At 59.0% G+C, this 19,986-nt stretch overlaps 1 protein-coding gene across 1 annotated transcript; it reads right to left on the bottom strand.

Annotated features, from left to right (window-relative positions):
* SKOR1 (SKI family transcriptional corepressor 1) lies at positions 1 to 8,678 on the bottom strand. Its single transcript, XM_077128325.1, is given in 9 exon segments — positions 1 to 210; positions 711 to 776; positions 1,308 to 1,382; positions 1,634 to 1,708; positions 3,145 to 3,216; positions 3,748 to 3,855; positions 4,873 to 4,963; positions 6,139 to 8,347; positions 8,572 to 8,678. Coding segments are annotated over 9 exon segments (2,898 nt in total). The 3' UTR covers positions 1 to 115.
* Between the last annotated feature and the right edge of the window lie 11,308 nt (positions 8,679 to 19,986).

The following is a 19,986-nucleotide window of genomic DNA, read 5'->3' as shown; positions in this document are numbered from 1 at the left end:
TTTACATCGGTCCAGTCCGAATGGCTTGTTCCTCGTTCTGGGCCGCCGGGGCCACGGGTATTTACAAGAAGGGAGCAGCATGGCTTGAGGGCGCATGGGCGCGGCGGGGCCGGCCCTAGGGCAAGAGCGGGGGCTTGAAGGAGCAGTTGCCGGTGCAGTGGCGGGGCGTCAGCATCTTGCAGGAGAAGTGGTGCAGGGCATCGTGGGCTTCTGGGGAGACAGCCGCGCCAGCCACGTTGGGCGCTTCGCGGCCCTTGCCTGCACTGTCCAACCCTCTTCTCCCACCCCACGCCGCTGACACAGCCTAGCCCACCCTCCTCGGGCTCAGGGGTGGATTAGGAGGAGGCAGGAGAGTAGGAAAGAGATTCTGATTCGGCCCGTGTTCAGAACCACTGCTTTTGTTCAATAACCCCATTTTACGGAGGAGGAAACTGAGGCACAGGAAAGGGGACTGATGTACCCAAGACCAGAGCTGGGACTAGAAGGTAGATTTCCCATGCCCAGAGCCTCTGTTCCCCTATGCCACCATTTTAGAATCCTTACGCCGTTGAAATCAAATCCCACTTCCCTCCTCTAGGCTTCTGATTGATGCAGCCCCTGGGCTCACCCGCTCACTAGCCCCGCTATCATTCATTCACTCACTCATTCATTCATTCACAGGCGCAGCCAGCACCAATCACCCCTCTTATCTTTGTTCAGGTTCTCCGCACCTTTTAATTTCTGCTGGATAGCGTAACGTGCCTTCCGCTCCTGATCGAGTTCGTTACACAGGGTATCTAGAAGGCATGGGGAGGGGTAGGTGAGGAAACGCCGGCCGCCCTCCCGCCGGGGTCACGACCCAGGACTCATCTCTCCCTCCCCTCACCCCCACGCCCTGGGCGCAACCCGCGCATAAACGACTCCCGGGGGATGGGAGGGGAGGGGGGACACCGACGCACCAAACTGCAGCCTGGCGGAGGGAGGAAATGGCCTGGGATGGCGCTTAAAGGCAGACGGATCTAACCAAAATTAAAGCAAACTTAGGCATTACTTCCCAGGTAATTTTACGCCTCGATTTTTAATTTAGAAACCATGGAAATTGCCGCGATAAGAAGTTCAATCACTCCTTGTAATGATGCCTGCAAGCCGTTTGCTGGGCTCGCTTGCCATTCTGAGGCTAATCAGAGTATACAAAGGATATTAAATAAAAAAAATAATTGTTAAATTACCTTCCATTTAAATCCAAATGACTGAGCCAACATTGCGACTCCTGCCAGACGAGAGGCAGTTACCGCCAGTGCGTGCGCTCACCTGAACTCGCGTCTTACCTCTGACAATTTGCAGCTGTTGCACCATTTCTTCTCGATAAGCCAATTCCCTCTTCATTTGATCCTGAAAATTATCTGTGCAAATTGATTAAGTGAGAGCTGGTACGCACGGACCCCGCCCCCGGCCCCGCTTCCCCACTCTTCCCCCAAACTCTTCCCTCACCCCCAGCCCCCACCCCGCCGTCTTTGGCCTCGCTGGAAACCCTGGCAGAGAAGAGTTCGGCTGCTACGGCTGTGGCAGCTGCCGGCTCTGGGGTCCCGGGGCAGGCTCGGGGTACGTGGGAGGAAGCTTCCGCGGTGAGGCCAGGTGAGGGAGGAGACGGTACCTTTGAGACTCTGAAATTCGCGCTCTAGCTTCTTGCGGAGCTCCATTTGCTCCAGGAGCAGTTTTTGCAATTCGTCTGTGAAGGGGGCACAAGTGGGAGGTGAGCCAGGGGCGGGCAGCTGGAGGTGCAAAGGACCTTCCCCAGCAGACAGCTCCCAGAGGGGGAGGTTTGGGAGGCTGGGGCCTGTGGATTCTAGGAACAGGCTCTCCGCAATCTGGCTTTTCTGTTTGCATCCAAAGGATTCCGGGAGCAAGCAGGGCTGGGGGGATGGTTGCCCAGGAAGAATTAAATTCAGGATCACAGAACCTGGACACAGAGCATTGGACATCTAGGCCCCGGCTCCAGGCACCCATTCGTTCCCCAGCGTGGGGTCTATCTGCATTGTTCCTAACTCCCTAATCTTAGAGGCTGGCCCTGGAATACTCAATTTCTGCCTTCAAATGACAGACCCTCCTTTCAAAAATACAAGGCAAGTAGTCCCCAGTGTCTTGTGAGACCTTGGACCCTGTCCCCAGAAAAAAAATGCACATACAACAGCTTGTCTACGATCTAAGGAGGTCCCTGCACCCCAAATCCATGCTAAGAACACCCAAATAATGCACCAGTGAATTCGAAGTTAATGGCATATCCTGTCAAATCTGTAACAGGGGAGAATTACCAATGAATGCCCTTCTCCCCCCTCCCCCCATTCCCGAGCCTATCCCTGTGCTGGGGTGGGGGGAGCAGCTGGGAGTGGAAGGGCCAGTTGATGCCCTCAGAAACCTGCTCCTGAGGTGGGGGAGGCAGCTGCCCAGACGGTGGGGACACTGGTATCTGGGCTCTCCCCCTGGGGAGACTCCTCTACGACAGCCTTTCCTAGCAGGCACAGGGGAAATACAAGAGTGGGAGACAGAGGGGCACCAAGGAGTGACAAGGTCCTTTCTGTGCCCCAAACCACACTCTCCAGACCCTTGCAGGGTGAGCAGAAACCTCGGCATTAAAAAAAAAAAAAAAAAAAAAAAAGCCTCCATCCTCTCCCCATTTAGGCTTGGGGGTTTGTGGTAGCAGGGCTATGATGCACGAATTCCAGGGAAAAAATTACTCTCTCATGCATTCCTTAAATAAATGCCTCCCTGCAAATTTGCTGTTGAGTTTTCCAGTGAATTTGGGAGACCCAGGCACCGATTGTCCTGATTGTCCTGTCAGGTTTTTCACCTGCACCAAGTCCTGTGAATCACTGCTCATTTTTTTCTCACTGGGCTACTCAGAAAGGAGGGAATCCTTGGGGAGCTCAAACTTCCAATAAACCTCTGGGGGGTTGGTTCTCTCCCTCCATCCCCTGCCCTCACTCACACATCCCAAGCCAGGATGTGTCCAGGGGCTTCTCTTTTCCATTCAATGGAAGCCAATTCCCCCAAGAGTGTTCTCTTTCCCGCACTCACCCGCTAGAAGGAATAACTCCCCCTCTGCAGTCAGGGCCCATCTCTGGGCTTCGAGCCCAGTGTAACCCCGTGTCACAGATGTAACCTCACCTCTGGCCAGGTTCTCGATATCCTTCTCCACTAGGTGAGTTCCTGTGACATCCAGGGTGAGCCCTTCTTCGCCTGGGATACAAGGGCTAGTAAGAGGGAGGTTCCCTCCTAGGAAAGGCCTTGGGAGGAGAGGGCTGAGCTTCCCGGGCATTTTACCAAGTCAGGGACCCACTCCAAACCCTCTACCTTTAGGAGAAACAGTTACAAGCATCTAATACTATCCACCTTCCAAGCCATCATTTTGGAAGAGTGAGAGAGTGACCTTTCACCGCATGTTGTGGGTCCAGGGAAGATGGACTCTGGGCCACTTTAGGGCAGGGAGTGCCCTTTGACCTGTGTTATGTGAGTGAGAGTGCCTTTTATTTCCTTTTAAGGCCCTGCCCCCGTCCCATTACCTGGAGATGCCCCTAACCCTCCAAGGAGGTAGCACCTCAAGAAACCTGGTCTGCATCTCGCCTACGTTATTTAAATATTCATCTGCCCACCCTGGAAGGATCCCCTGACGCTTGACTGAGGATGTCTTCCTCACAGCTTCGCGAGAACCTGGGTGTCCCCGGCGCCAGCTCCCGACCGAGGCGGGGCGCGAGGGCGCCCAGGTCTCACCTCGGTCCGTATTTGCCGGACTTGGTTGGGAGATACTCCTTTGGTCTGGATAGGATTTCCTCGTCTCCAAATCATCGGCGGTCGAGTGATTGTCTTCCTTATCTGGCTCTTAAAGGCAATAAACCGAATTTCAAGGAGAGGCAAAGAAACCGTGACCTCGATATGGCCAAAGCTGCTGCTGTCCGGGCGCCGAAGCCCTAATTCAAAACATCCAGGCCGCGGCGGATCCCGGGCTGTACGCCCCGACGTGCGTCTTCAGGCTTAGGGCTGGGGGACTCCCCACGCGCCCCCCTCCCCGAGTCTGCTTCTCTCTGAGCTGCGCGCCCCCGCCCCCCGCCCCTCGGAAAAAAGCAAGACAAGAAGCTGAGCCCACCAGAGACAAGCGACCTACATCGCGCGTAGATACTAGGGCACCGTGAGCGCGCGCGGAGTGGCCAGGTTGGCCCGCGCGGCTCCCGCCGAGAACGGGGGACGACGTGGGTGGGGTGGGGTAGGGGGACTTCCTGGCGGGCTAGGCGGCCTAGCCTGCCTGGACTGACCAGATCTCAGCGCCTGTTCTGCAGGCAGCTGGGTCCCGCGCGCTGGTGCGTGGCTCTCTCCTGCGCTCGGCCGCAGCTACTACCCTGGAGGTTCGGGTGGCCCCAGCAGAGTGAGCGGGTCCTCCGGCCCGACCCAACCTGGTCCCGGGGACCCCCAGGCCAAAATCACACGCTGACCAAGTGAGAGAACTTGAAGGGGATGTGAGTTTTTTTTTTTTTTTTTAAGATTATAGCCGGGGCTGACCACGGTGGCTCAGTGGCAGAGTTCTCGCCTGCCATGCCAGAGACCCGGGTTCGACTCCCAGTGCCTGCCCATGCAAAAAAAAATTACAGCCCAGTGTACACATGTGCACGTGTGTGTAGTTGCGGGTGGAGAGGACTTCTTTTTTTAAGTAATTAAAGCGATGGAAGTTGTTTGGAGTTTTCTCTTAGCTTCTGTTTCCTGTTAGTTTTCTTCCCCAACCCCCTCTCATTTTTCTCGCTTTTTTTGTCTCCCTTCGGCTTGCTCGGGTCCCCCACCCTCTGCCTGAGGTTCCCTAACACACAGGCCGGCGACCTCGTCGGGGTGGGGTGGGGGCGGCGTTACCGTGGGCCTCGGGGGCGCAGAGGTAGGAGGCCGCGGGCACCAGCGCCGCCGCCGCGCTCTTCACATGCTCGTCCCTCTCGGGCGCGTACACCTGCGGCGGCCGAAAAACGACAGGCGGTTAGGGAGGCGCTCGGCCGCGGCCGGATCCGCGCGGCGCGGGGCAGGGAACGCCGAGGGGGTGGCGGTGTTCGGCGCGCCGGGGGACACCGCGCGCCCGCGGCCGCCGTGACGCACGCGGCACAGCCTTGCGCGCCCTAAGGGGTCCGCGTCACCAATGTGGATTCAGGGAAATTATTAGGCTTGCGAGAAAATTTCCCGAAACACAAAGCGGGTCCCTAGCCAAAGACCCTTTCAAAGCCGCCCCCCAGCCCACCCCCAGCCACTGCGCCCGCCTCCTTTTCGGCATCTTCCCTCCCCCGGGTGCCGGCGCCCGGTCCCCGGCATAAATGACGCCTTTCGCACTCGGTTAGTGATTCGTTTTAATGGATCGAATGGAATTGTACAGGTGTGCGCACCCACTTTAAAATGGCCAGCGACTCCGGCCTAGCTGCACCCCCATCCCCTCCCCCCCGCGCGCGCACACACACACACACACACACACACACACACAAAGTCACGGCCCAGCCGACCCAAGAGCTCTGCTGCGGTCCCCACCACTGTGTCAGCTGCGGCCTCCCGCCCCGCATGCCATCTCGTCAGCTTCCACCACCGAGCCCGGAGGTTCCCAAGGCGGGAGTCCGTACAGACTGGGAGGACTGCGCGTTTAGGTTAGGGTAGAGGGAGGTTCCGGGGACCCTGTCCGGCAGGGGCCCGGCCTAAGTACAGGCCGCCCTCTCCTCTCCTTCCCCGCGCGTGCCCTCCCCCCTTCCGGCTCGGACCCCGCATCCAGGGCGCGCGCCCCTGGCCCGGCCTCGGAACGGTTTTCTCTGGATCATCTCTCTCCTCCTCCAGACCCTTTTATTTTCTCTCTTCCTGTCTGTGGGTGTCTGGCTGTCTCTTCTTGTCCCCTCCCTCCCCCCACTAACAAAAACGCAACACACACGTTCTTCGGGCTCGCCCCGGGGTTCTTCCGGGACCCGCAGTCTAGAGTGGCAGCGAGGCTAGTTCCACCGCGCGCCCGAGCCCGGGCCTGCTCCGAGCAGCGAAGCCCGGGTCACCAGCACCCGCGCAGAACAAAATCCCCGCTCCCCGACCGGCCAGTGCCTGCCCCGGGGTTGCGGGGAGAAGATGCGGGGAGGCACCACGGGCGGGGCGGGGGTGGCTCACCTTGGCCGGCGCTGGGCCTCCCAGAGACCCGCATGGCTCTCGTAGCTCGTAGCCGCCGCTTGGCGGGCTCCTCTCCGGTCTTCGCACCACGTCGTCGGTCGCCGGGTCGCCAAAAGCCGGTCGGCCAACGGGAGGAGGCCCGAGGCGGCGCCGGGGACCGGGACTGCAGCCGTCGGGAGAGTCTACGGGGCCGTCGATGCCCGGGGAAGTGGTGGACCGGGCCCCTGCGGGCGGGTCGCTGTCGGTGCCGCCTCCCGCACTAGGCGCTCCGGGCTCAGCCTCGTCCTGAGCGCCCTCGTCGTCGGGGAAGCGGTTGGATTCCACGTCCACCTCGGGCTCGTCTGCCGTGTCCACATCAGGCGAGGCGGAGTGGTAGCTGGAACTGCCCTCGCTCAGAAAGTCCGGGCTCACGTACCCGCCGCCAGCCCCGGTGCCGGGTCCGGGCCCTCGGGCCGGCCCCGCCCCGTACGCGTCGCGGGCGCTGCCGTAGAGCTTCGCGATGCTCTCGGCGTCTTTGACCACGGGCCGAAAGGCCGACACGTAGGAGCCTTTGCGCGCCGGCGGCGGCGGCGGCGGGGGTGGGAGCGGCGCCAGGGGAGGCGGGAGTCCTTCGTCCGCGCCATCCTCGTCCAGTGGTCCACGGGACAGCGCGCTGGGACAGCGCTCCTCGGCGCCCAGGCCTCCTCCCTCCTTGGCCGGATCGACACCGTCTAGGGGCTCCGGGCCGCCGCCGCCCGCTGCCACCGCCGCTGCCGCCGCCGCCGCCGCTACAGCGGCCGCCACAGCCTTGGCCTGGCTCTGTGCAGCGGGGTACGGCGGCACCGGGAGGCTTCCTGCCGCCGGCCAGAACATGGGGAACGTCGGGTACACAGTGGCGGCGGCGGCGGCGGCGGCCACCGCCGCGGCGTCCTTGGCTGCCCCGGACGGCTGGTGTCCCCAGAACATGGCGCCGCCTCCCGGGCCCGCCCCGGCCCCTGGGGGCAAGTGGCCTGCTCCAGGGCCGCCCGCGCCCCCGCCAGCGCCCGTGCCCCCGCCGTTCCCAGCGCCTGGGCCGCCCTTGGGCTCGCCCGCGCTCAGCACTGGGTCGTCCTTCTTGGGGCAGAGCCCGAAGGCCGTGGGAAAGCTGTAGGGATGCGGGAAGAGCGGCGGGGGTAGCTTCTGCAGGAGGCCAAAGCCCTTGCTGGGCACCGGGATCACCGGGTAGCTGCGTACGCCGGCGCCGGCACCAGGCCCTCCGGGTCCCGCGGAGCCGCCAGCTCCCGCCGCCAGGCCCAGACCGCGCTGTGGGTGCGAAGGGGGCGGCCCGGGAGGTCCCGCAGCCTCATCTTCTCCGCAGCGCAGGCTCTTGTGGGGCGGTGGGCCTGGGGCCATGTCGGCGCCGCAGCCTGGGCCGCCCGGGCCGACGCCACCGGCGCCGCCCTTTCCCTGACCACCCGACCCACCGTTAGCGCCGCCGCCGCCGTTTCCCTGCAGCGAGAAAGTCCGCTTGCGCGTGCCGCCATTGAACATGGCCTTGACGTCCTCCCACGCGTGGCTCAGCTCGTCCGTGGCCGATTTGTCACTGAGTTTGAGATGCCGGCGCCAGGAGTTGAAATTAGCGGCGTCGGGCTGCGTGTACTTGGCGTCGGGTGTGCGGTGCGAGTGGAAGATGAACTTGTTTGGCGAGAAGTACATGCTGCAGTAGCCGCACTTGATGCACTTGGCGCGCGAGCTGTTGTAACGCGCAGGGATGAAACTGCCACGCGAGCCCCACGCGCACTCGTGCACCACATCGAAGGCGAAGTTCTCGGGCAGCTTGGGTGGCTTGTGCTCTCCCAGGAACGATTTGCACAGGCGCTCGGCCTCGCGTTTGGTGATCATGCCGCAACGGCGCGACGAGATGGGCATGGCCCCGGCCCGACGCAGAATCTCCAGCTGCACCGGCGTGCACTGCACGCACGTGATGCCCAAGGCCACACGGCGGTTATGGATCTCATTGTAGCTGTAGTTCTTGAGGAGTGTGTTGGAGATCTGCGCCAGGCACAGGCGCTCCTGGCCGTCTATGACCAGCGACACGATAGGCACCCCGTACAGCGACGTCTCTCCCACCTGGTTGGGTTTGAGAGCGCTGGAGCCGGAGTAAGGCTGCAGCTCCTGCTTCGAGTTGGGCGAAGAGTTGCCCTCGCGCCCCGGCCCCAGCTGAGTGGTGAGAGCCTCCATGCCGCCGCTCCTGCAAAACAGAGAAAGCAGAGAGCAGTTGAGCCATTTTCAGCGCAACCGCCGCGGCTGGGGCCCGCCCAGCAGGGCGCGCCGAGCCGGGCGCCGGGGGAAACTTGGCAGTTGGGAGTCCAAGCTCATTCGCCCTCCTGGACCTGTGCCTTTTGTTATTCAGACACATGCTGGCGCCCGAACAAAAGCCCCCGGGGTTTGGGGGAGGACAGAGGTAATAGAGACTCCAGGAATGCCCAGGCTGTTAGGAACCCAATCTCATAATCGGATTGGGGAGGCAGAGGGGCTCAGAGACTGAGAGTGACTTGCCCAAGGCCACACAGCAAAGCCATTGCCGAATCCAGGCTTCACGGCGCCGGGATCTGTGCGCCTTTGGCCACCTCGCAGCCCGCCCAGCCGGCCGGGGTCCAGAAGCCCGGACTTCGGGGACCGGCCGCCCCTCTGCTCAGTCGCGCATGCACGCGAGCGGGCGGGGGCAGCGTGAGGAGGGGTTGAGAGGCGGGGGCGGGGCGGTCACTACCTATTCTTAGACAGCGTGAGGGGGAGGGGACGGAGGCCGCGGGGAGAGTAGACGCGGGGGCGGGGGTTGAATGGGGAGGCAATCGCTGTTCGCGGTGCTGAAATGCGCTCAGCTCCTTGCCCAGCTGGATCCCGGGGACAACGTCGCGGGTTTCCACAAACCCAAGCTTCTCTTCCTACACCCCACGCCCCGCGTTCGTTGCGCAGCAAGATTTCGGCTGGATATATAAAGCCTTTTATTTCCAGCCATCAGTGAAACCAGGGTCACGCAGTTCCTATCCACACTTCCTGCAATTTTAGCTGCGTTCCAGGCCATCAAGGCCAGCGTGTGGGACAGAGAGGTTCTTAAGGAAGTTTCTTGGGGGTCGCGTCTCCTTGGCTTCCATTGGCCAGTTCCTGAGTTTTCCTCTTCTTCTTCCTCAGATATACCTTCCCGGTCAGGCCAAGCACAGACCTGGGACTCTGGACTTCTTCATTTGGGGACGTTTCCTCTCTGAGCACCCTCTATGTCCCACTGTCCCGGCTCACGTGGGCTGGGAGGAACCCTGGCCAGTCTCCGAAGCCACTTCAAGACTTCAGGCACAAAAGTTGCTGCCGGTACCCAGCTTTGCTCTCTGCCTGAGTCTGGGAACCTCAGCAGCGGGGGGAACGCGGGGACTGATGCTTGGGCCCTTCTAGGTCGCTCGGCCCAGCCACGTGTCCTCCAACCCTGAAAGCTCCAACTTGGCCCAGGGCTTCAGGCGCTCCAGCAGCCCAGGCAAACCAACCCTGGGGACCCCGACCCCTAAACTCCGAAGGAAAGGCAAATCTATTTTTTAGGAGGCTTCGCAAGGGGGGGTAAGGAATCCGAGTTCAAAAGCCTTTCGCGGGGAGACCTCCGTCTGTCTTCTTTCTTTCCCTCCCCCTTCTCTGTTTGTCTGATGGCCCTCATCTGTCGTTCTTATCTGTCCTCGAGCTGTCTGTCTCCTCCAGCGCGCTCCTCTTTCTACCATCTGTCTTCATACCTTCTTCAAATATCAAGCTATTTATCTGTTATCTGTTTCATCTTTATCTCCGCGGATCAAATTGAAACAAGTTGACCCCTCCCTTCGTGCTGAAGTCCCTCGTAATATTTTAGGAGGCAAAGGAACTGTCCTAACTCCCCAGCTGAGGGGTCAACAACAAGAGAAGCTCTGCGCCCTTCTATGGGGCCCTCAGAAGAGCTGGGGAGGTGCTGGGGGCGCGTGGCTCTGGGAAATGACGATTTCTTGGGTTCCCCAAATCTGCGAGTGTGCCCGGCCCGCATGCAATGAAGAGAGAGCCCGAGCCGGGCGCGTCCTCCCCGAGCCGAAGACCCCCAGTCCACGCGCGGTTTACCTGAGTGGCAGGAGGGACCCCGGGCCCCAGTGCCAGGAGATGGGGAGCGCTGGGATAGGAACATAATTTCGGGGGCCAGAATGGAAAGCCCGGGGAAAGGGCCGCGCGCAGCGACAAGGAAAACCTGGGGAAACCCTCGTTGGCTTCCGGGGTTTGAGGGGTGGGCTTGGGGAGGGCGCTGAGGCGGGAGGCGGCCGGTGGCGGGAGTGAGGCGGTGGACCCGTTAGGTACAATAATAAAAACAGCCACAAGAACCCAATTCGGAACTAAACGAAAAAAGCCATTAGGCGCCGGGCGCTGGGGCGCGGGGCAGCCGGACGCGCGTACTCACCTTGCGGCGGCGGCGGCTGGAGCCGGGCGAGCGGAGGTGCGCGGCGGGCGGAGCAGCGGGAGGGAGTCCGGGATCCGCCGGGCTCTCCGGGTGACGGCGCGGCCCCTCCCCGCGCGCGCGCACAGCCGCGCTCCCGGGCTCCCCTCGCTCACACCCGCGGCCTCCCGCGCCCCTCCCGCGCGGCGTCCGCTCTCAGCAGGCGCCGGGAGCGGGGGCCCGGGGCGCCGGGACGTGTGTCCTGCGCCGCTGCCCCCGAGGCCCGGGACGGGCCCCGAGCGGGGATCGAAGCCTGGAGCGCATTGCGCGGAGGCGGGCACGGCGCGGTCACAGCTCGAGTGGCAAGGCCGGTGCGGGGCGGGCGCGCCTGACAGCTGCGAATCGGGGCGCCACACCCACCGCTCGCGCAGCCACTCGCGCCCTCCCAGGGTCCGCCCGCCCGCGGGCCACGCGCTGCGCCCGCCGCCTCCCCGCCGCCCCCAGGCCTGCGCGCCCCAGGTAAGCGGCCGCACACCTGCGTCCCGCGTCCTGCACCTGCGCCCCGCGCTCGCCTGAGGGTCCAGGAGAGGGGGGAGGGACCGGGCCGCAAAGTTTGGCCTTAAGAACGAAGTGGGGAGGGCCCTGCGCTCCCCGCCGAGGAACCAGGAACCGGCCGGCCCTGGGCCGGGTGAAGGGTCGAGGATGCGCAGAGAGAAGGGTCGCGGGGGGGTGGGGTGGATACCGCACCTTCGGCCCACAGGCGGGGGCAAGGCGGCTGAGTTAAGAGTGGCCCTGGGGAGCCGATCGTTTTACCAGCGGCCGGGGCAGGGACAGGGTGGGGGCACCGAGGATGGCAGCTGCGAAGCGGCAATGTCGCCTCCTGCACTGCTCCTGACTTGGGTCAGAAGAGCTCCGGCCTAGGGAGGGGCGCCCGGCCGCCTCCTCCACTAGACAGGGTGCTCAGGAACTGGGTTTGCACCCCTCTCCCACCCTGGGTGCTTCCCCCATTACCGCCCTCCCAGGGCACGACTCAAGTCTTAGCTGGGAGAGACTGGGGGTCAACCCCTGCTCTGTCAACCTTTCTAACTCAGTTTCCCTCGGTGGAGCTGCAGACCCCCATCGACACATTCGCTTTCCAAGAGCTCCACTTCTCTCCAGCCGTCTCCCATCCTCATCCTCTACGGGATTCTCAGTCTTATCCATTCTCGTCCCCTGCTACATTTTGGGTCCTTGATTTCTCCCTCCCTCTCTCAATCTCGGCCTCTACTTTTTCATTTGAGTTGCTAGATGCAACCCCTCCCTCCTTGCCCGCCCCCCTGGCCCCCTTGGCCGCTGCTCCTCCCCCCTCCCCCGTGGCATTAAGTGTCCTTAATGGACACGTTAATTAAACTGTAATTAATCATACTGTCCGGCACAAGTTTGAACAATTACCCTAATCAAACAGAAGTTAATAATGGCAGGGATGGCCTGGGGCACGGCGGGCGGCCCGGGTAAGGGGCTCAGCGGCTACGTGGCTACTGGCGGCGGCAGCAGCGGTTCCAGCCCGTCCTTGGAACGCGAGCGGCGCCATAAATCTTCCGCGGCCAGCGGCTCCGGGTCGCCCTCGCCCCCGCCCCCTCGTTTTCCCTTTAGTTCAGGGTTCCCGGCCCTCTCCCCTCCTGCGTTACGGCTCCTCCGGGGCTTGTCTCTTCTCCGTCTCCCCTTCTCCTCCACGTCTCCCTCTGTCTTTTCCCCTCTCCTCTAGTTCCCAGGAACCCGGGAAAGGCCTCTGGAGGGTCAACTCGCTCTCTCAGGCCCAGCCTTGGGAAGGAAGGGACGGCCAGGCCCGGCCTGGGGACTCGTTTGCCCTCTTTTCCCTCACCCAGACTGACTTGTTTTCCAAGGCTTGGAAACGCCCCTCGATTTGGAGACAAGGTCTCCTCTGCCAGTACTCTTGCTCTCTCACTTCCCCCAGTTCCTTTTTCTCTCTCGTCTCTTCCTGCCTTTCCCTTTTTCCTTTCAGATGAGTCCTACAGCCGGCTCAGCCCCTCTTTCTCAGCCTTTGGCCCTCCCATGTGAGTTGTCCCCAGGCTTTACTCTGTCCTGTTCTAACTCTATCTCTTTGCCCCCCAGCATCTCTAGGTTCAACGGGAATCTGTTTAACGTCCCAGTCCTAGAGCCTCCCCCTATCCCCGCCAGCCGGTTCCTCCTTTCTAGGTCCAGGCCCCCCACCCCCATAATTACAATACCGATCGGTAATTATTCTTCGCCTCCTAATGATTTTTTAAAGGCATCACAGACTTCGGTGTGGTGATGACAACAATCTCGGAGCCAGGACGCCCCCGGGGTGAGGAGGTGGGAATGGAAGGAGGATAAGCAGTGTCCCCTGGGCCAGGCTGCCTGTCCTGCTTCTATTGAACTACTGGGACCTCCAACGCCTCCGGGGCTGGCCTCTACGGAGTTCCCGGCAGCCCGGCCGCGGGGCCCGGAGACCGCTCGGACAAAGGCTCCCTCCCAGGGTTACCGCACCAGGGGCCGCGCAGGTTCGCCTCTGTGACCCCATTCAGCACTGAGGGGCGGACAGCTCCCCGCGCCCGGGCCCGAAGCCGGGGGGCCTACCCAAGTCTCCGGCCGGGATCTGAGCTGGAGGAAGATGGAAGGAGCGTGAAGACAGGCTGGAGAGGCGCCAGGCTCGCTCGCGGGGTGGTGGTTTTGGGGAACAGATCCTGGGGTTTGGGATGGGGGCTCTCTCTCTGCTCCGGGCCAAAGTCACCTCAGACCCTTCACAGTTGGCAGTGCCGATTCTCACAGCGGCCCTGGGATCCGGTAGGGAATCATTAATCCCCATTTTACAGGCAGCAAACTGAGGGTCAGGCAGTGGAGGCCCACCCGCCCAGGTCCCCGGGTTCCTATGGGCGTGTGCTGCGCAGCGCATTGAGCAGGCGCTTTCATTATCGCGGTCGCGGCGCTCGGTGCTCGGGAAACTGACGCCCGGCAAAGCCAGGTCACTTGCTCCAGGCTCAGGCCGCCAGTGAAGGGCGGAGCTGAGACTTGAACCCGGGCTCGGGGTGAGGAGGGTGAGGCCCCTCTTCCCAGGTGGGGACGCTGCGTCCTGCGGCCTTGTTCAGAGCCAGGGGAGACCACAAAGGTCGACGCCCTCGGCCTTCCCGGGCCCGGGAGCGCGCTGCTCTTTCTTCCATCCTCTGTCCGCTGGCACCAGGGATCTCGGGGCTCGACTCTGGTCTCTGGATCCGGGATCCGCCTCGAGTGCTCCCGCCACCCCCGGCTGGGCTGCGCTGCCTCTCGGCCCCCGGCGTCGCGTCCACGCTGCCGGCCCCGGGCGCCCATTCCGGCTGGGGCTGGGCGGCCGCGCCTCCTCCGCCTGCACATATCTTTTACCAGTTGAATTAACGGCAGTTTTCGTCAGTTAATTAGGTTTAATTTACATAATTAGTACAGTATAAAGAGGATTGGGGATAATCATGGGGTACGTAGCGCTTACTGTGTAAACACGTATTCTGAATTAAAAATCAGATGTAATTAAGGCGCGCAGGCCCTGTTTAGGCAGGGTTTTAATTGTAATGAATTTCTAATTAACACTCAATGATTGCCAAATGCAAAGGGCTGTAAAATTTTCTTGTAGTTTTTGCTAATTTATTGTTTACTTAATATCTGGATATTAATCCCACGGCCAGATAGAGCCGAGCGGGGAGCGGCGGCCGGGCTGAAGCGAGCGAGCGGGGCGGCTGGGCGGGGCCCCGAGAGCACAGGTGTCGCCGGGGAGGCGGCGGTCACCCGCCCGCGCGCTGCTCAGAGCGGCCGGCCCCTCCCTCCCGCTGCAGCCCCGAGCCCTGGACCCGGGGAGGGCCGGGACTTGCTGGAGGTCGCCCAGCTCAGCTGCCGGCGTCCAGAGGCGGGACCTGCAGGGGACGCCCCGCTGCCCGAGAGCCACCAAAAGGAGGGGGCAGGGGCAGCGTGGCGGCTTTGTCCTGCACGGATCTGCCCTTCTGCTGACCACTTGAGTGACAGCGGACTTGACTTGGCCTCAGCTTCTTCATCTGTGGGATGGGCACGCTGTCATGGACTTTGCGGGTGTGAAGGATGGACCCGGAGGCCCAAAGGGCCCAGCGAGCGCAGCCCCAGCTCACGAGTGTCTTTCTTTGCGAGGGCTGGGCCGGGGAACCGGGGTGCGGGTGGGGAGTCCTGCTTGGGTGCGGGCCGCTTAAGCTGGAGGTCGCTGAAGGCCTTGGAAGTGCCGACGGTCTGGCCATCCTGGGGCCCTCTGTGCACCTGGGGGTGCAGGTTAGGTAGGGAGGGCTTGAGGAGGGACCGGGCCCCTCAGACCGTCTCACCCCGACCTTACATAGAAGCTCACGATATCTGAGCAGAGATATTCGGGAAAGAGGGTGGGTGAGCAGCTCCTGCTGGCTTGAGATTTCCCCTCACATCCCAGCTGTCCTAGGTCCCTTCAGCACGGGGAGACCCCATGAGCACTTAGAAATTTCCTGTCAACACCAGGTAACACACCAAGAAAATGCACTTGCGCACAGAGGCTTCTGCCCCACAGAACAGGCTGTCTGGATTTCTCCCCTCCCAGCTCCTCCCCAGAGGCCGCTTCTTGACACCACATGTAGCTCCCCTAAGTCCTCTACCTGCGGGGTCCCTCATCCCTCTCTGTTTCACCGCTGCTATTTTCATCAGTGGATTGTTCACTGCTAGTATTTCCTGGTGAATTATCTGTTTGTGGGTGTCTGTGGCTGGCCACTGGAATGTTTTATTCACTGGGGTATTCTATTCCCAGGACCTAGAACAGGGCTTGGCACATAGTAGGTGCTCAGTATGTTTGCGGAGTAGGATCTGAGAGCCAAGGCTGTAAGCTCAGGTCCAAACTGACTTCTGGCCACAGTGACTGCGTCCCTGGGGTCCAGGGGCCATGCTGATCACCCAAGAGTGGGAGGATCTCTGCTCTCTACTGATGCTTAGGAGATCTTGGGACTCCCACCTTCCACACAGACTCAGGCAAGGCGACTCAGGCTTCGATTTCATTTCTTTAAGGTCTATATCTAGGTGTGGGGTTGCTGGGTAATTGGTAACTTTATGTTTAACCTTGTGAGGAACTGTCAGACTATTTTCTGAAGAAGCTGCACAATTTTACATTTACTGGCAGCGTGTGAGGGCTCTAATTTCCCACATCCTTGCCAACACTTGTTATTGTCTGTCTTTTAGACTATAACCATCCTACTGGGTGCTAAGTGGTATTACACTGTGGGTTTGACTTGCATTTCCCTAATGACTAATGATATTGAGCATCTTTTCATATTTTTATGGGCCATTTGTGTATCTTCTTTTGAGAAATGGCTATTCAGATACTTTCTTCAGTTTAAAAATTGAGTTGTTTGTCTTTTTATTATTGAGTTGTAAGGGTTCTTTATATATTGTAGGTACAAGTTCCTGAAGAGATATGTGATTTGCCAATATCTTCTCCCATTCTGTGAGTTGTCTTTTCATTCTCTTGGTGGTTCCTTTGAAGCTCCAAGTTTTTAAATTTTGATGGAATCCAGCTTATTCTTTTTATTTTTTGTCACTGGTGCTTTTGGTCTCATATCTAATGATGCTTTCCCTAGCCTTAGGTCAGGAAGATTTACTCCTATATTTCTGTCTATGAATGTTATAGTATTAGCTCTTACGTTTAGGTCTGTGAACCATTTTGAGTTAACTTTTGTGTGTGACGTGAGGTAGGGATCCACATTCATTCTTTTGCATGTAGATATCCAGTTGTCCTAGCACCATTTGTTGAAAAGATTATTCTCTCCCCCATGAAATTGTCCTGGCACCTTGCTGGCTTTTTCTGGTCTGGAGAGATGACTATTTCCTCTCCCCTCAAGATAGAGCCTCCCCAAAGAAGGAGCCTACCCAGCGTTCCACCTCTGCAGATGCAGATGACAGCTCGCTGTAACTGTTGAGTATTCTGCAGCAAATACTGTTGAGGCTTTCCGCCTGCCCTCCTCCCCACCACCCCTGCTCATTGATAATTCACACGTCCCTTCTCCCTTCTGCTGTGTATGGCATCCACCTCTAATACTGCATCAGCCTGGTGTGGAGGTATTCTGTGATGTGTCTGTCTCCCTTACTTGAGTGTGCGTCCTCAGAAAACACAGTCTGTGTTTTAAAGGGTGGCAGCTGTTGCTGAGGGAAGAGCCTTCACCTCAGACTGGTCTGGGTTTGAATCTTGGGGCTATTAGTTCCTGGCTGTGTGGCTTTGGGTAAGTCACTTTACCTCTCTGAACTTCAGCTTCCTCAACTATAAATTGGCATGTTGGCATCATAGGATTGTTGGGAGAATTAAACGGGATGAGAGATGCCAAGGGCTCAGCACAGCACCTACCATAGAGTGGGGAACTGGTCAAAGCGAGTTCATTTAGCTGGTGTCAATAGAAACAGAAAAGCAGCCCTCTTCCCTTTTATTATTGCTGCCAACCCCAAGCCTAATCCTGCCCCTTTCTATCCCCTTTCTCTGCTTTATTTCTTCTTCACTATCTGAAATCACAGTATTCATTTCTTGTCTGCCTTCCCTCAAGAATGTGAGCTCCGTGATGGCAGGGATTGGCTTGCTTGGTCCTTGCTGTGTTTCCAGCTCTGGGCACATAGTAGGTGCTCAGTAAGTATTGGATGAGTACATGGTGACCAAGGCAGCTGTTCTGGGCACCGATGAGGCTCCAGAGAGGGTCTGGGAGGTCCCTGTAAGCTGGGACCACCACTTACTCACTGGAACACCTAGCAAGGCAGGTGCCCGGGGACAAGAGAAGCCTGTGGGGCCCCAGATGCCAGGTTCGTGGAGACAGAGCTCCAGGGGGGAGGGCTGGGGAAGGGAGCTGGAGGCAGGGGGAAGTCTGAGTCCTGGAGAATGGGAGGAGGGGGCGTGGGGGGCATGGCGCTGGAGAGGGAGCGCATGCCTACCGGTCGGTGAGGATGCTCACTGAAGATGGAGGCTGTAATATGGACTTTGTAAACTGCAAAGGGAAATACACATGGAAGGTTTGGTGACCAAAGCCTTTCTGAACAGCTTGGGCTAGAAAATGAGGGGGGATGTTAGTTACCTATTGCTGCGATAACAAATTAGCACAAACATAGTGGTTGAAAACAATACAAATTTATTGTCTTACAGTTCTGGAAGTCAGGAGTTGGAAATAAGTGTCAAGCGGTCAGTACGACTGTGTTCCTTCTGGAGGATCTCGGGAGAATCTGTTTTCTTTGTTTTCCAGTTGGCAGAAGCTGCACACATTTCCTGGCTTGTGGCCCCTTCCTCCATCTTTAAAGGACCCAGCATAATATCTTCAAATCTCTCTATGACTCTGATCTCTCCTCTTACCCCTTCCACTTTTAAGGACCCTCACACTGGACTCAGCCATATAAACCAGGAAGAATCTCATTTTAAGTTCAGTTGACTAGCAGCCTTCCTTCCACCTGCAGCTGCAATTCCCCCTGGCCATGTGATACAGTATATGCCCAGGGGCTGTGCATGCATAATGCGAACACTCTTTGGGGGAGGCAGTATTCTGTGTACCACAGACGAATCTCAAATAAGAGGCCTGGGAAGCTGGAGTGGTGTGAGGGATGATTGACGGCAACAGGTGAGAGTGGGTGTGCACACCCGGGTGATGGCGGGCGTGCTTCTGTCCCCACCCTCTGAGCCGCTGCCTAGAATCCAGAGCTTGGCCCCGACTGGGTGTACCCTAGGTTGGGCCTGTAGCCGTTGCACTGAGCCACCCAGGCCTGCAAGGGAAGTGGAGGCAGGCCTGGGTGTGGGGGGATCCCTGCTGTGGGAGGGGGGCAGTGTGGCCACCCAGAGGCACTTTCATTAGAGCACAGAATGCCCCTGCCAGGCCCTCACGCCAAATGTGGAGTGGCTGTCACTGGGTGATGCAACCTCCATCTCCATCCACACCTGGGGGGTGTGAGGCAGGTGAAACGATGGGGAGTCCCAGGGAATGAAGCCTGGTGAGGCGTGGGTCTGTAGGTGTGTGGGCAGGGGCGCCTGGCGGGAGGGAGGGGAGGAAACCAGCCTTTAGAGGAGCTTTGGGCATGTCTCAGTCAGCAGTGCAGGCAATTGATGACACTGAGCTGGTTTAAAATAATGCATGTCCCCTAGAAAAGCCATGTTTTAATCCTAATCCCATTTTGTAAAGACAGCCGTTTCTTCTAATCCCTATTCGGTATTGTATGTTTGAAACTGTAATTAGATCATCTCCCTGGAAATGTGATTTAATCAAGAGTGGTTGTTAAACTGGATTAGGTGACGACATGTCTCCACCCATTTGGGTGGGGCTTGATAAGTTACTGGAGTCCTATAAAAGAGGAAACATTTTGGAGAATGAAAGAGATTCGGAGAGAGGAGAGAATGCTGCAGCACCACGAAACAGTCTACCAGCCAGCAACCTTGGGAGATGAACAAGGAAAATGCCTCCCGGGAAGCTTCATGAAACAGGAAGCCAGGAGAAGAAGCTAGCAGATGATGCTGTGTTCGCCATGTGCCCTTCCAGCTGGGAGAGGAACCCTGACCGTGTTCGCCATGTGCCCTTCCACTTGAGAGAGAAACCCTGAACTTCATCAGCCTTCTTGAACCCAGGTGTCTTTCCCTGGATGCCTGTGATTGGACATTTCTATAGACCTGCTGTAACTGGGACATTTTCTTGGCCTCAGAACTGTACACTAGCAGGAGGCAGGGGAGGAAACCAGCCTTCAGAGGAGCTTTGTGCATGTCTCAGTGAGCAGTGCAGGCGATCAATGAATCAACAACCCCCACAACAACCCAGGAAGCGCTGTCATTACTCCATCTTACCAGAGGGGAAACTGAGGCCCAGGGATGTTTAGCATCCTATTCAGGGTCACCCAGAAAGGCAATGGAGGGGTGGGGACTGGAACCCAGGTCTGTGTGACTCCAAGCCCACACCCTTCCTTACTTCCTCCACCACCTGCCCCCCAGGACTGCGGGTGCTGCAGCGGGGCAGAGGAGGCTGTGAGGTAGAGAGAAAGGAAGGGCTCACTTTGGGCTTCAGAAGACTCACCACCAAATCTGCCTCTCCACTGCCTTGTCGAATGACTCTGTTCAAAGGATTTGAAATATTTTAAAAACTAAGTGTTTTTATTACAAAAACAATACATGCTTATTTGAAAAACTCAGAGCACCAGAGAAGAAACGAAGAGCAGCTGTACGCCGTCCCCCCAGGTTTATGTGTCCTTTGTAAGGATCGTGTTCCCAGACGGTGAGAGGCATGGAGGGCAATTCACATTCTTGAAAGCCCGGGCTGTGCCACCCCTTCCCTCCTTCTCTTACTGAACTGCTGTTTCTCAGGCATCTCCTGGATGCCTGGTGCTGGCCCAGCTCCTGTGTTTCTGGGGCTCTCACTGAACTGAGACAAGTGTAAGGAAAGACTCAGGAACAATACAAGGAAGTCAGGCAGGGAGGAGCCCCGGGGAGC

Source organism: Tamandua tetradactyla, chromosome 14 (genome assembly GCF_023851605.1).
Source record: "Tamandua tetradactyla isolate mTamTet1 chromosome 14, mTamTet1.pri, whole genome shotgun sequence".
Classification (NCBI taxonomy): Eukaryota; Metazoa; Chordata; class Mammalia; order Pilosa; family Myrmecophagidae; genus Tamandua; species Tamandua tetradactyla.
This window is presented reverse-complemented; position numbering and strand designations above follow the sequence as displayed.